This window comes from Tupaia chinensis, unplaced genomic scaffold, assembly GCF_000334495.1.
Source record: "Tupaia chinensis unplaced genomic scaffold, TupChi_1.0 Scaffold000213_1, whole genome shotgun sequence".
Lineage (NCBI taxonomy): Eukaryota > Metazoa > Chordata > Mammalia > Scandentia > Tupaiidae > Tupaia > Tupaia belangeri.
This window is the reverse complement of record NW_006159688.1, coordinates 580,726-592,840: the sequence shown is the minus strand read 5'-3', so window position 1 is coordinate 592,840 and position 12,115 is coordinate 580,726. Positions and strand designations below refer to the sequence as shown.

The 12,115-nt window shown below is 38.6% G+C and overlaps 1 protein-coding gene across 1 annotated transcript; it reads right to left on the bottom strand.

Moving 5' to 3' along the window:
• Positions 1 to 3,927: 3,927 nt before the first annotated feature.
• Positions 3,928 to 4,875, bottom strand: LOC102482778 (olfactory receptor 5A1). The gene has a single exon (XM_006147428.1). The coding sequence runs from the start codon at positions 4,873 to 4,875 to the stop codon at positions 3,928 to 3,930; it is 948 nt and encodes a 315-aa protein (XP_006147490.1).
• Positions 4,876 to 12,115: the final 7,240 nt, after the last annotated feature.

Genomic DNA, 12,115 nt, shown 5'->3' with positions numbered 1-12,115 from the left:
GGTCCGGGACACGAACCGCGGTCGACTACGTGGGAATCCAGCGACATAGCCATTACACTAACTGCTGGTTCCCTTTATCTATATTTTTGAATCATCATATTTCATTTGAACATTTTAGAAGCTTGCACTTCTTCAGCATTTGTACCTTGCTTTATTTTGTACTGTGCATACATATTTGAAGGCACCTTAACATATTTTAACATTAGGAAGAGTAAAATGATGACGATGAAAATCTCTTATCTCTGCCTACTACTTTGTTTAAATATGTTCTATAAAGTGATGTTATGATAACATTGAGTTTATAAATATTTTGTACAATGGTTTTGTACTTTAGCCAAGTTAAATTAGCTTTAGGTTTTAAAGAGCTAATTTCAGAGAAGAAAGATGTCTGAAAAAGCAAAATCTACTCTTCTCACTTGAATTTTTTGTTCTGGAAGCAGCGGTTCATATTGTGATGCAACAGTGGTCTCTTTTCCCACTTATCTACAGGTAGAGAGGAAGAAGGCTGATGATGGTGGTACAAGTCCCAAGGAAGGCACGTACTTATCCTCAGGTTAGGTACAGAAACCAATATCTCAAATTTAGGGGAACGGGTGCTTTGACTTTGGATGAAGATGCAAGACCATCAAATTATGCATCTCTCCATGGTTTTAAATAAGTTATGGCTAGAAATATCAAAGACAGAAAACAATGGAGGATTATGCATAGGGTGTTTTGTTTGTAGGATACTACACTATTTACTTCTCTTTTTCTCTTTTTGGTTCCCAAGCTTTATCAAGAAGACATAGAAAATATTCCAGAGAAATGAGTTTTAATCTTCATGTTCCTCTTCTTCATTCTGGCTAATCTGGACGTAACATAATTCCTAACTCTCTTTGCTGTTAACAACTATACACTATCAATCATGTGATTTTTCTTCTTCAAATACTTTTTGGTGAGATATTTTAAATAATTCATGGAGAAAGACACCTTGGAAGTTACAGAGATCTTGCTTTTGTTCCTTTCAATAGTTACCTCCCCTCCCTGAGATTCCCAGCTTTTCCATTCACTTTGGTTCTCTAATGGAATGCTGCTCAAAACTAACAGCTTCCATGATTCCGTCTTCTACAGAGCATGTCCAGTCAAGAGTGAACTTCGAAACCTGCCTCTCTTTTTATGTGCTTCCCCTTGCCTTTGCCACAAGCTTTTTCCATGGCAGCTGTGAAAGCAGAAGGGGCTACTTATCTCTTTAACTATCTGTAACTGTATATTATATTTTTGGTAATCAGTATTGCAAATATGTTAGTTATTAAGATTAGTTTAAAAGCTCTCTATTTTTTTAAAGTATTATTTATTTAACTTTATTTCTTATTGTTATTAATATGATTGTTGTTGTTATGTTGTGATTTTAATTTGACCAGAGAGAGACAGAGAGAGAGAAAGGGAAAATGAGGAAGCAAGCCACCAGTTCCTGGACTCAAACTGTGGTCAGCTATGTGAGAATCCAGCTTCTCAACCACTATGCCACCTGTTGGCCCATCTCTGTAATTTTTTTTTAAAGAGTATTAGGGGGCCAGATGGTGTCACAGAAGTAAAATGGGACACACTGAAGTATCCCAAGTAGAATCTAGAGTTCCTGAGTATACTGGGTATGTGTGTGCCCATGATCCAGTGCTGGCTGAAGCTAGGGGTGGAATAAGACATTGGGACCCTAGTGGGGTTGATGCCTCTCTTGCTCATTAAAAGATTAAAAAATTAAAAAAATACTAGATGGGAAGAGGTTATAATTTTGTTTAGTCTCCCTTTTATTGAAATAAAACTATGAGAAGCCTTGTTAGCCTTGATGCAAGTTAATAACTTAAGCACTATGCTCATCAAATCCAAAGTTACTATGAACATCGAGTGTTTATCTATTAGACACTAGTCACTATGCACCTACTGTGTTCCAGGCACTGTGTTAAGTACAGGAAGAACAACAATGAACAAGATCAAGTTTCTGTTCTGAAGACAGTTACTGCTTAGTGTTGAGTACAAGCAATAGAATGGGCTACAAATAGTGATGTTAGTGCAACCTCTGGGGCACAGTTTGATGTCTAGAATTTGAAGGGAGGGTGGACAAATCTCCATGGAGCAAGTGTTGCATGAGTTGAGATCCAAAAGTTGAGAAGTCATCAGGTAAGAAGGATATGAAGGGAAGAGGGAACTTCTTTTGCAAAGAGTTTAATCAAAAGTAATGACACAGTATACTGCTCAGGTCCTAAAGTACTAGGAGGGGTGTAGCTGTGTGTGTGTGTGTGTGTGTGTGTGTGTGTGTGTGTGAGAGAGAGAGAGAGAGAGAGAGAGAGAGAGAGAGAGAGGAGTCAGAGAGGTGAGCAAGAGTATAGCAAAAAGCAAAAGGACTTTGTAATACATGTTAAGGACTTCAACTTGAGGGCAATAGGGATCTCATGAATGGACCACAGAATAAAGTTGCAATTGCAGAAAACTATAACATCTCTCACTTCTTCTTCCTTCTTTACTTTGACTTCTACTAATAAGGTTGTATATTTGTCAAGATAAATTGGCTTGTGCTTATGTAACAAACATCCCCTAACTTTCAGTTAGATACAATACTCGATATATGTCCTTTGTGATTCAACTTAGGGTCTCTATTTTACATCATCATCACTCAAGAAAACAATCCAAGGGAGATCTCATTCCCATGCTTTCATAATTGCCTACATAACATATTATATTGTTCATTTTTTGCAGACTACATTTTTTTTGTCCAAAGAAATCCTCATGAGGGAACCAGCAGTTAGCGTAATGGCTATGTCACTGGATTCCCACGTGGTCGACCGTGGTTCGCGTCCCGGACCCGGTGGCTTGAAACTCACGCTGGGCGCGTGTGCGTGCGTGCCCAAGATCCCAAGAGGAGAATGGAGGAGAAGGGATTGCGCTGTGACCATCCCCCCTCGGGGGTGATTTCTTGCTTTCTGTCTCTATGTCTTTCTCTGTCTGTCTGGCGAGCACACGCGCCCTATAGTGAAAACCTCTAAAAAAAAAAAAAAAAGAAATCCTCATGAGAAATCCTATTGTGTACCCAGAATAACTCTGATCCATAACCATTCCAGATAATTCATCTAATAATTCAGTCTTTATTTAAATCATTGTCTTAGTACTGAGAGGGAGCTATCTAACTGGAAAGACAGGGCATAATAAGAAAAGAGAGGAAAGGAAAAGATTCTGAAAAGGGAGAAAGGTCACTAAAATTGTAGCAGGAATATGCCCGAAAGACATAATGGGAGTCTGACAGGGAGATGAAGAAAATGTTTAATGTAGTAGGCATATTGTACTCATAAATTACCTCAATTATACATGGTGTATTTTTTTCAAATTCTGCCAACTGCTAATAATGACAGTTACATGCTTGTATGACTTTAAGACTGTTTGTTATTTAATATATAGTGCTGTATTTGAGCAGAGAATAAGTGGAATTAGGAAGTCACTCTGATTCCTGGGTCTGGAATCAGAGGTCTACCCTTAATTTCTGTGCAACCCTGGGAAAGTAAGTTTTCCTTTCTGAGACCTTGTTTTCTCATTTTGTAGCATAGGAGTAATGTTATAGGCCTTGTACCCTTGCAATGAGTATTTGATTAAATAAGAAATGTTTTTGGTTACATGTTAAGCACCTAATGAAGGCTAGTTGTGATTATTGTGAGAATAGGCTATCCTGAAGAGAAGATTTATTTTCCTGAATAAATTCTTTTCTCTTTTTGGCTGTATGTGACAAGTAGACAAGTGACCATGAAGAACAATGAAAGCAATCTTGGGAGAGGAATCTTATAAGAGGAACCTCCATTTTCATATATGGATACAAAACATTTCTCTTGCTGAAAGCAGAGGTGGAGGTGATGTCACAGATCACCTGTCATCTGCAGTTTGGAGAAATATTTTCCTAATCATGACCTAAAAGAACACTTTCTTCTTCCCTAATACCTTCCACAGGGCATCCTTAATCTCTTTGTTCCTCAAACTGTAAATGAGAGGATTCAGCATGGGGATCACCAGTGAATAGAATACAGACACTACCTTGTCCCTGTCAAGTGAGTAGCTGGCGCTGGGTCGCAGGTACATAAAGAGGGCTGTCCCAAACAACAGAATCACCACCATCAGGTGTGAGGCACATGTGTTGAAGGCTCTCCATCGGCCTTCCAGGGAGCGGATCTTCAAGACAGCAGACACTATGTAGCTGTAGGAGATGAGGAGAAAGAGGAATGATGTTCCTCCAACAGCAACCACCACGAGGAAGTTCACCACTTGACTGAGGAAGGTGTCCGAGCAGGAAAGTGCCAGAACTGGTGGGAGATCACAAAAGAAGTGGTTGATGACATTAGGTCCACAAAAGTGGAGTCGAAATATGGAGCTGGCCTGGATCAGGGAGCTCAGGAAGCCCCCCACATATGCCCCAATCACTATGTGCACACAGAGGTCCTGAGACATGATCGTGGTATAGAGAAGGGGGCTGGAGATGGCAGCATATCTGTCATATGCCATAGCAGTCAAGAGGAAGCACTCGGTTAGACCCATGCCAACAAAGAAGAAAAACTGAGCAGCACAGCCCATGAATGATATGGTCTTCTGCTCTTGGAAGAAGTCAGTGAGCATCTTGGGAGCCACAGTGGAAGAGTAGCAGATGTCAATGAAAGACAAGTTGCTGAGGAAGAAGTACATAGGTGTGTGCAGATGTATGTCACCTCTGATCAGAAAGATGAGGGCTAGGTTCCAGACCAGTGTTATGAGATAGATGCCCAGGAAGGCCACAAAGAGGAAGACCTGCAGTTCTGGATGGTCTGTGAATCCCAGGAGGATGAACACAGTCACCGATGAGCTGTTCCAGGCCTTGGTTATAGACATGTTTCCCATGGGCCACAAGGACAAGATGCAGACCTGGGACGATGAGGATAATCTGCACTACATGCATTGTCAAACAATTACAAAATACATGGTAAGGAGGAGAGGGGATGACAGAGAGTTTCAATCTTGTGCAAAGATAATCTTTCTCTCTGTGTCTCTGTCTTGATCGGTGTTTTAAAGACAGGCAATTGAAATCATTGTCTTAAATATCTAGACAGTACGGTGTAGCCAAACTAGTTAAAATGTTGGATTCGTATTACCAAGGATCACCTCCTGCCTTGATCATTTACTGTCTCTTTGAATGAGATACCTATCATCTCTTACTTCATTTTCTTTATCTTTGAAACTGGGTGATCATAATTCACAGATTTTTAAAAAGTTTCTGTATGAGAGAGATATAGAGAGAGAGAGAAAGAGAAAGAAAGTTTCCCTTAGGAGAGATGGCTTTGGTGCAATCTCTTCTCCTCCATTCTCTCAGGGCATTTTGTACATGCCCACACAAGTACCTGGCATATTTTTCAAGCATCTGGGTCCAAGACTCAAATCACATAGCTGGCCATGTGGGACTCAGCTACCGTAACCACCATGCCGCTGGCTGGCCTGCCCCACAGATTTCTTTTAAGGATTAGGTAAGGCAATGCACGTAAAGTGCCTGATGTATAGTAAGTGACCAGTGAGTTATTAGCACAGTTCTGTGTGTCCCTGATGAATCAGGCCATGCCCTGAAATAACTATCTGTCCATTTTACTCGTTTCAACATTATAATGGAAAATCCAGTGGAATCAAGTTTAGCTATGTAATTGTGAGATAATCAGACAGATGGGATTTTTCAATGCAAAGAATTAGGGTATGTTTACAGAGATGCTCTTAATGGTCAAATGTTAGATTTGAATATACAAACCTCATTCTCCTGAGCTCTTTTAGCTACTTAATTAAGAATGTGTGTGTGTGTGTTTAAGAGATCTTTGCTATGGAGCACGTGTACTTGCTGGAAAAAGAGAGAGACAGAGAGACAAAAAGTGAGAAATCACCTCCCCAGGTGGACGGACACACTACAATCTCATTTCCTCCATTTTCTTCTAAAGATTTTGGGCATACATGTACCTGTGCTCAGCTTGAATTTCAAGCTATTGGATCTAGGACTTGAGTCACAGTCAGCCATATGGGAGTTCATATGGCTTATGCCACCTTAACCCCTATGCCACTTGCTGGCCCCAAGAATATGAGTTTTGAATCTAGACTCCCTGGTTTCGATTGAAGTCTCACTATTTAGCACATGTGTGATGTTGGACAGGTCACTTGAACTCTGTGTTTCTCTGTAAAATTAGAGATAATAATAGTATTTACATTATTTTAGGACCTCTCTTTCTGTCTCCCTATCTATCTATCTCATTTAGAGCACAACTGACCCATAGTCAGTGTCTTGTAAGTGGTGATTCTTGTTATTTTAACCCTAAATTACAAAGCATCCTCAATCAATTTTCGAATTTGTAGTATATGAAGGATCTTTTAAGATCAGGGACTTGATTTTGTCAAGTCCACGTGTAAGAATTTTTATCACCCTGTCATACCCACACTAGATTTCAGTCCTCATTAATCAGAAGAGAATTGCTGAAGCTCCCTCTAACCCTACATAAGGTGCTAGGAGAAATGTGGTGAGGCCTGGTGGCTCATGGTGAATGAGCCTTCAAGGTTTGGAATTTCTTTTTTATCATAGTATGTTTATTTAATCAAAAGAGGATTAACTTCAATATAGTTTCCCCCCCTATGTACACCATTTTCAACAGATAATTTTACATTCTTAGGTCTGTTAAGTATTTCTTCTCTTTATCTCTCCTGCCTACCCTCTACCACCCACTCATCTCCCTTACAGGCCAGAAATCTATCTTGCTCCTTCTTCAAACCTTAACTCGAATGACTTGGAAATCAACATAACTACTTTAACTAGATTTTAAACTATATTTTCAGCTTATTTTACTCATCCTTGTAAGTAATAGTATTATAAATTTAATTTTATTTTCAAAATGAAAGTAAGTTATTTTATACACTTAAAAGAATGTGCAAGAACTTAGATAACTTGATCAACATACAAACATAAAATATTGAGGCTAAAAGTTCCTAACAAATGCAAAAAAATTAGATTAGAAATTAGGATTTTCTATATTCTAAAATAACAACTCTTTAATATAATACTTTTTGTGTATTAGTGCATATATATGAATGTGAGTGTATCATAATACAAAAACCCTTGTAATATATACAGAAATTCCAAATCAGTAACATCACAAATTTGGAAAGTAATGTTTTTTTCTATTTTCTCTGAAATTTTCTTGCTTAGTTTAGGAGAGCCATTTTATTTTAATACCCCTAGTTTTCACAAATCAATTTATATCTACTCATTGACAATCAAGGTCTAATTGACTTTCATAATGTTTTCCTGGCACTTGCAGAGTGATGCTCTTAAAATTCGGGCTCACTCTTTTCTCTCTCAATTGCTCCTTCTACATAATTTTTAGTGCTAATCCTCTCAGATTTGGATAGTGAGACACAAAGAAGTCCAGACAGTCCTTAACGACTTTTTCTGTTATCATTTGCAGTTTCAGAGACCCCTCACATTAGTCCCAATATTGTTGGTATGACTTTTAGTTTTATCCTATTATAAAAGTATGCACCTGTTTGGGAAAGTTGTGTGGACTTTCTAGAGTCAATAGAGAATTCTTTCCTCTTGAATAGAGGGACCAGTAGCAAATTTTGGCATAAGTGACTGCAGATGTAAAGACAAATGGAGAAGCTAAAATAAACAAAACAAAACAAAACAAAACAAAACAAAAAAAAAGAAGAGCTCTCCCATTCCACGGCTATGTAGAGAACTGAAGTTAGGCTTCAGGACAAGCCTGGTTCTAATTCTGTCACTTGCCAGCTGTGAGACATTGGGCAACTCATTTAGCATTTTGATGTTCCATTTCCTCATTTGTAAACCAGAAGTAACAGTGACTATTTAACAGAATTTGAGTATTGTTTCAGATAATGAATAAAAGGTTCATGGGTATTGAGGTGGAATGTTGTTTAATGAATTGGGACAGTTATCTGCTGCAATTATTCCATAAGAATAATTTACAGGAGAGCCCCTTTCCCTTATACGATAGGTTGAAGTTTGCTTGTCTTACAGCAACCAAGAAGGCTTGTAGGATGTGTTTAGGTTTGAGATTGAGTAACTTAATGATTTGGAGGGTGATGGTTAACTAAAATCCTGTTTAAATATTGCCATCAAGAGAGAAAATTTTTGTATTTAAAAATGAGATTACTGAGGCTAGCAGGTGGCATGGTAGTTAAGGCACTGAACACTCCCACATGGCTAACCATGGTTCAAATCCTGGACCTGGTAGCTTGCTTTCTCACTTTCCCTCTCTCTCTCTCTCTCCCCCTCTCTGTGTGTCTCTCTGGTAAAATTAAAATAAATGAATGAATAAATAAAATTAAATAAATAATTCTTAAAAAAAAGAGAAAGATTTCTCAGCTCTAGAAACAGAAGGCAAAGCTGGACACGTTGAAACCAAAGGTAAAGCACACCTAAGGTTTTATTTCCATGTGTGGGTGCCCCAAATCTTATTCCAGAACATTAAAGAGAAAGTAGTTAGCAGCTGTATGGAGTGCTTTATGTCAGAGAACTCTGTTACTGAAGACACGTGAGTTCTTCTTTCACTGAGAGAGAAAAGAAATATCCTCACTCTTGCAGCAATAACATGGGTAGGCTCAGTTTGGTCTGAGGCTGGACCTCCTACAACACCTTGATACAGGTGTGGTCAACACCAGGCCTATTTTGCACAATGGAAGTTGGAAAGCCTGAGAGGTTTAGTGATTTCATTGGATTCATAAATGCTGGAGCTGTATTTCTGTGAATAACACTAGCTTCGAAAGCCACACAAAAGTTCAATAATAGAGTACAATTAAACGCCTAGTATGGTACCTTGCACATGGAAGATATTTAGTAATTGATGAATCAATGTGAACTTGTAGAGTTGATTTATGATTCAGTTTATCTTCCATCAAATATCTTCAAGAAAGTGTTAAACTTTGTAACCAAATTTGCCTAGTTTGAGTTTAATAGATACATTTGGTGACAGAAGAAAAAGTGGAAAATAATAAGAATCTCAACTGAATTGTGGAATTGGTAGTGTTCCATTTCCCTATAGATCTTGATTTGAGTTGTCCTTAACGTCATGTCTCCTCCTCTCACCTCAACAGGTGAACTGTGTTGTCAAGATCTTATTTTTTTAAGGTCTTTCTTTCATTCAAGTGTATAAATGATTGATGAAACCAAGAGAGTCTCTCTAACGTAAGGTGATAATTCAAAAAGCGCCAAGACTTTAATTTAAGAATTTAGATTTAGATGGTAAAATGCATAGCCTCACTCAGAAGAGAGAAGGGTGTTGAAGGTTTAAGATTTCTGCACCTTTTGGAAAATCTGCTATGTTGTCTGTCTGGTTTACAGCTCTTCTGAAGTACTTTTCAGACTGCTTAGTCACATCTGGCGCTGTTTTCAAGGACATGAAAATTCCTTAAGAAATTTTACTCCCTCTTAATTGTCTTCCTATTTGCAAGGGTTAAAACATGTTTCAAGAAGTCATCAAAGGCATGATGAAGAGGAACCAAGATTAGGCTGTGATTCTAGAATGAGGCTCTTAAACACTTCACTCTGCAGCCTTTCTCAGCTTATCACAATGAGCAACTTTCTCTCCTTTGAGCAAACTTCATTTTGAAAAGAGTGGTTGCATATTTCTTTTACCTTAGCATTAAATAGCCTGGAGGATTTACTTTTCACAAAATTTTAAATAGTTAACACATTCCTAAAGCTAATAACTTTCACTATGATCTTCTGGAGACTTTAAGCAAATGTACTGAATATTTAATAATCAGCTGATTACCCGTTGAAGAGAAGCTGTGTTTCTTTGAGCTCTCTTTTAGTCATAGGGCCCATCGAAGACATAATGTGGAATAGAGTCCAGTTTATATGTGCATATCAATAAATAAAACACTGAAGTGGGGAAACTACTCAATATTCAACTGATAAGAACATGGAATTGTCTGAACTAGATCGCTGAATTTGATATAAACCTTGATTTTCTGTATTTTATCTTGAAATTTAATTTTTCATGAAAGAAAACTCAAATTAAAAAAAGAATACCATGAGTTAATTTTTCTTTCTTTTTTAAAAAATTGTCAGTGAGACAGAGAGGGAGAGGAAGGAAGCACTTCCCAAGGGGAATGGCCACGCTGCAGTCCTTTCTCCAGCATCTCTCCCTCCTTTCGGGATTTTGGGCATTACGCACATATGCACCATCTGTTTCTTTTTTTCTTTTTGTATAGCAAGGTGGAGAGTTTGTTAAAGGAGAAAGAAGGAAAAACATCTCCTAAGAAGAAGAGACGGCCCCAGAAAATGGGTTGCAGAGGAGGACATGAGGCCACCCTTGTGTTTTTTCAAGATGCTGAGGCTTTTTGCAACTTGAATTGCACAGTGGGTCATGTTGGATCCATCTTCCTTAACAATTAGGCTACAGGGCTGGCCTGAATTTAAAAAACACTTTTTTAAAAAAGATTCTTTGGTGTAGGGTGTGTGCACTTGCTAGAGAGAGACAGAGAGAGAGGGAGGGAAAATGAGAAATTGTAATGGGTAGTTAACTAGAAATGAGGGGGTGGCTCTAAGAAAAGAGCGGATGGACATTAGCCACATCAATCACAGCTTATCAGTAGTTACAACCAGACCCTCCATGAAAATGCCTACTTCCCATCCAGTTCCTGGCACTGGGAAGGTGAGGCAGATCTCATTTTCTTCTTTAGTACCTGAGAAAAACATGTAGGTATGGTTGTTACTCTTCTTCTTAGTCCTCATAAATAAAAAAGAACCTAACAAAATGTTTTGGCCAATATCCTGATTCCCACTGGGGCAAAAAACTGATTGGCCAGATAAGGATGATCATCCAAATAAGGATGCTCATATCTTTTAAGTCCACACTGAGCATGTAAAGTTAGATAATTGAATTTCTCCCCTGTGAGAGAGATATACAAGCACAGGAAAAGCCCACAAATTCATACAAAGAGCATAGAGACTATGACCGACTTTCCCCTACTAAATGTTTACTGCCAAGTCTTGGAATAAAAATACCTAATCCCTGGGGCCAGCAGTTAGTATAATGGCTATGTCGCTGGACTCCCATGTAGTCGACCATGGTTTGAGTCCCAGACCCGGGGGCTTAAACTCACACTGTGCGTGTGTGCGTGTGTGCCCAAGATCCTGAGCAGAGAATGGATGAGAAAGGATTGCAGTGTGGCCATCCCCCCTGAGGGGCGATTTCTCACTTTCGGTCTCTCTGTCTCTGTCTTTATGGCAAGCGCACACACCCTATTGCAAAAACCTCTCCAAGACAAAAAACAAAACAAAACAAAAGGCCATAAAAAATATAAAGCTTAGAAATCTGGACGTAGAGTCAAGGATTTTACACAACATAGATCAACTCTTCCATTCTATGACAAAAATCACTCCCCAGGAGGATGACCATGCCACAATTCCTTCTTTTCCATTCTCCCTTCCGAATTCTGGACATGCACATACATGCACCCTGGTGATTCTTCAAGCTGCTGAGTCTAGGACTCGAACTGTGGTGGCGATGTGGAAGTCAAGTGCCTTTTATACCGTACCACCTGCTGGCCCTGAATTTTAAGAATTTTTCCAAAAAAATAATTCTATCTGTAAATTTAATTTTGCCATGTTCTCCTGAAATACGTAAATAAAAGTCCAAAGCATGTGAAAAGGAAAAAGTATGCCTCATACATTTTGAAAAATGGAGTCTAAAAGGTAATGAGTTACTAAGCCAAAAAAGACTTGATAGAACCTTAAATGACTATTACTAACTGAAAGAAATTAACCTTAAAAGGCTATACATTTCAACATCTCAAATATATGACATTCTGGAAAAGGCAAAACTATAGACATAGTGGAAAAAGCCAGTGATTTCTAGTGACTATGCAGAAGGAGGGACGGAGGAGTACAGAGGATTTGCTATTGTAATGATGAGTACGTGTCATGATACCTTTGTCCTACCCTGTGGAATTGTACAACACCAAGAGTGAACCCTAATGTGAACTATGGACTTTGGATGAGAATGAAATGCCAGCGTAGGTTAATTAACTGTAAACAATGTATCATTGTTATGGAAGATGTTGGTAAGGGGTGAGCTTGTAC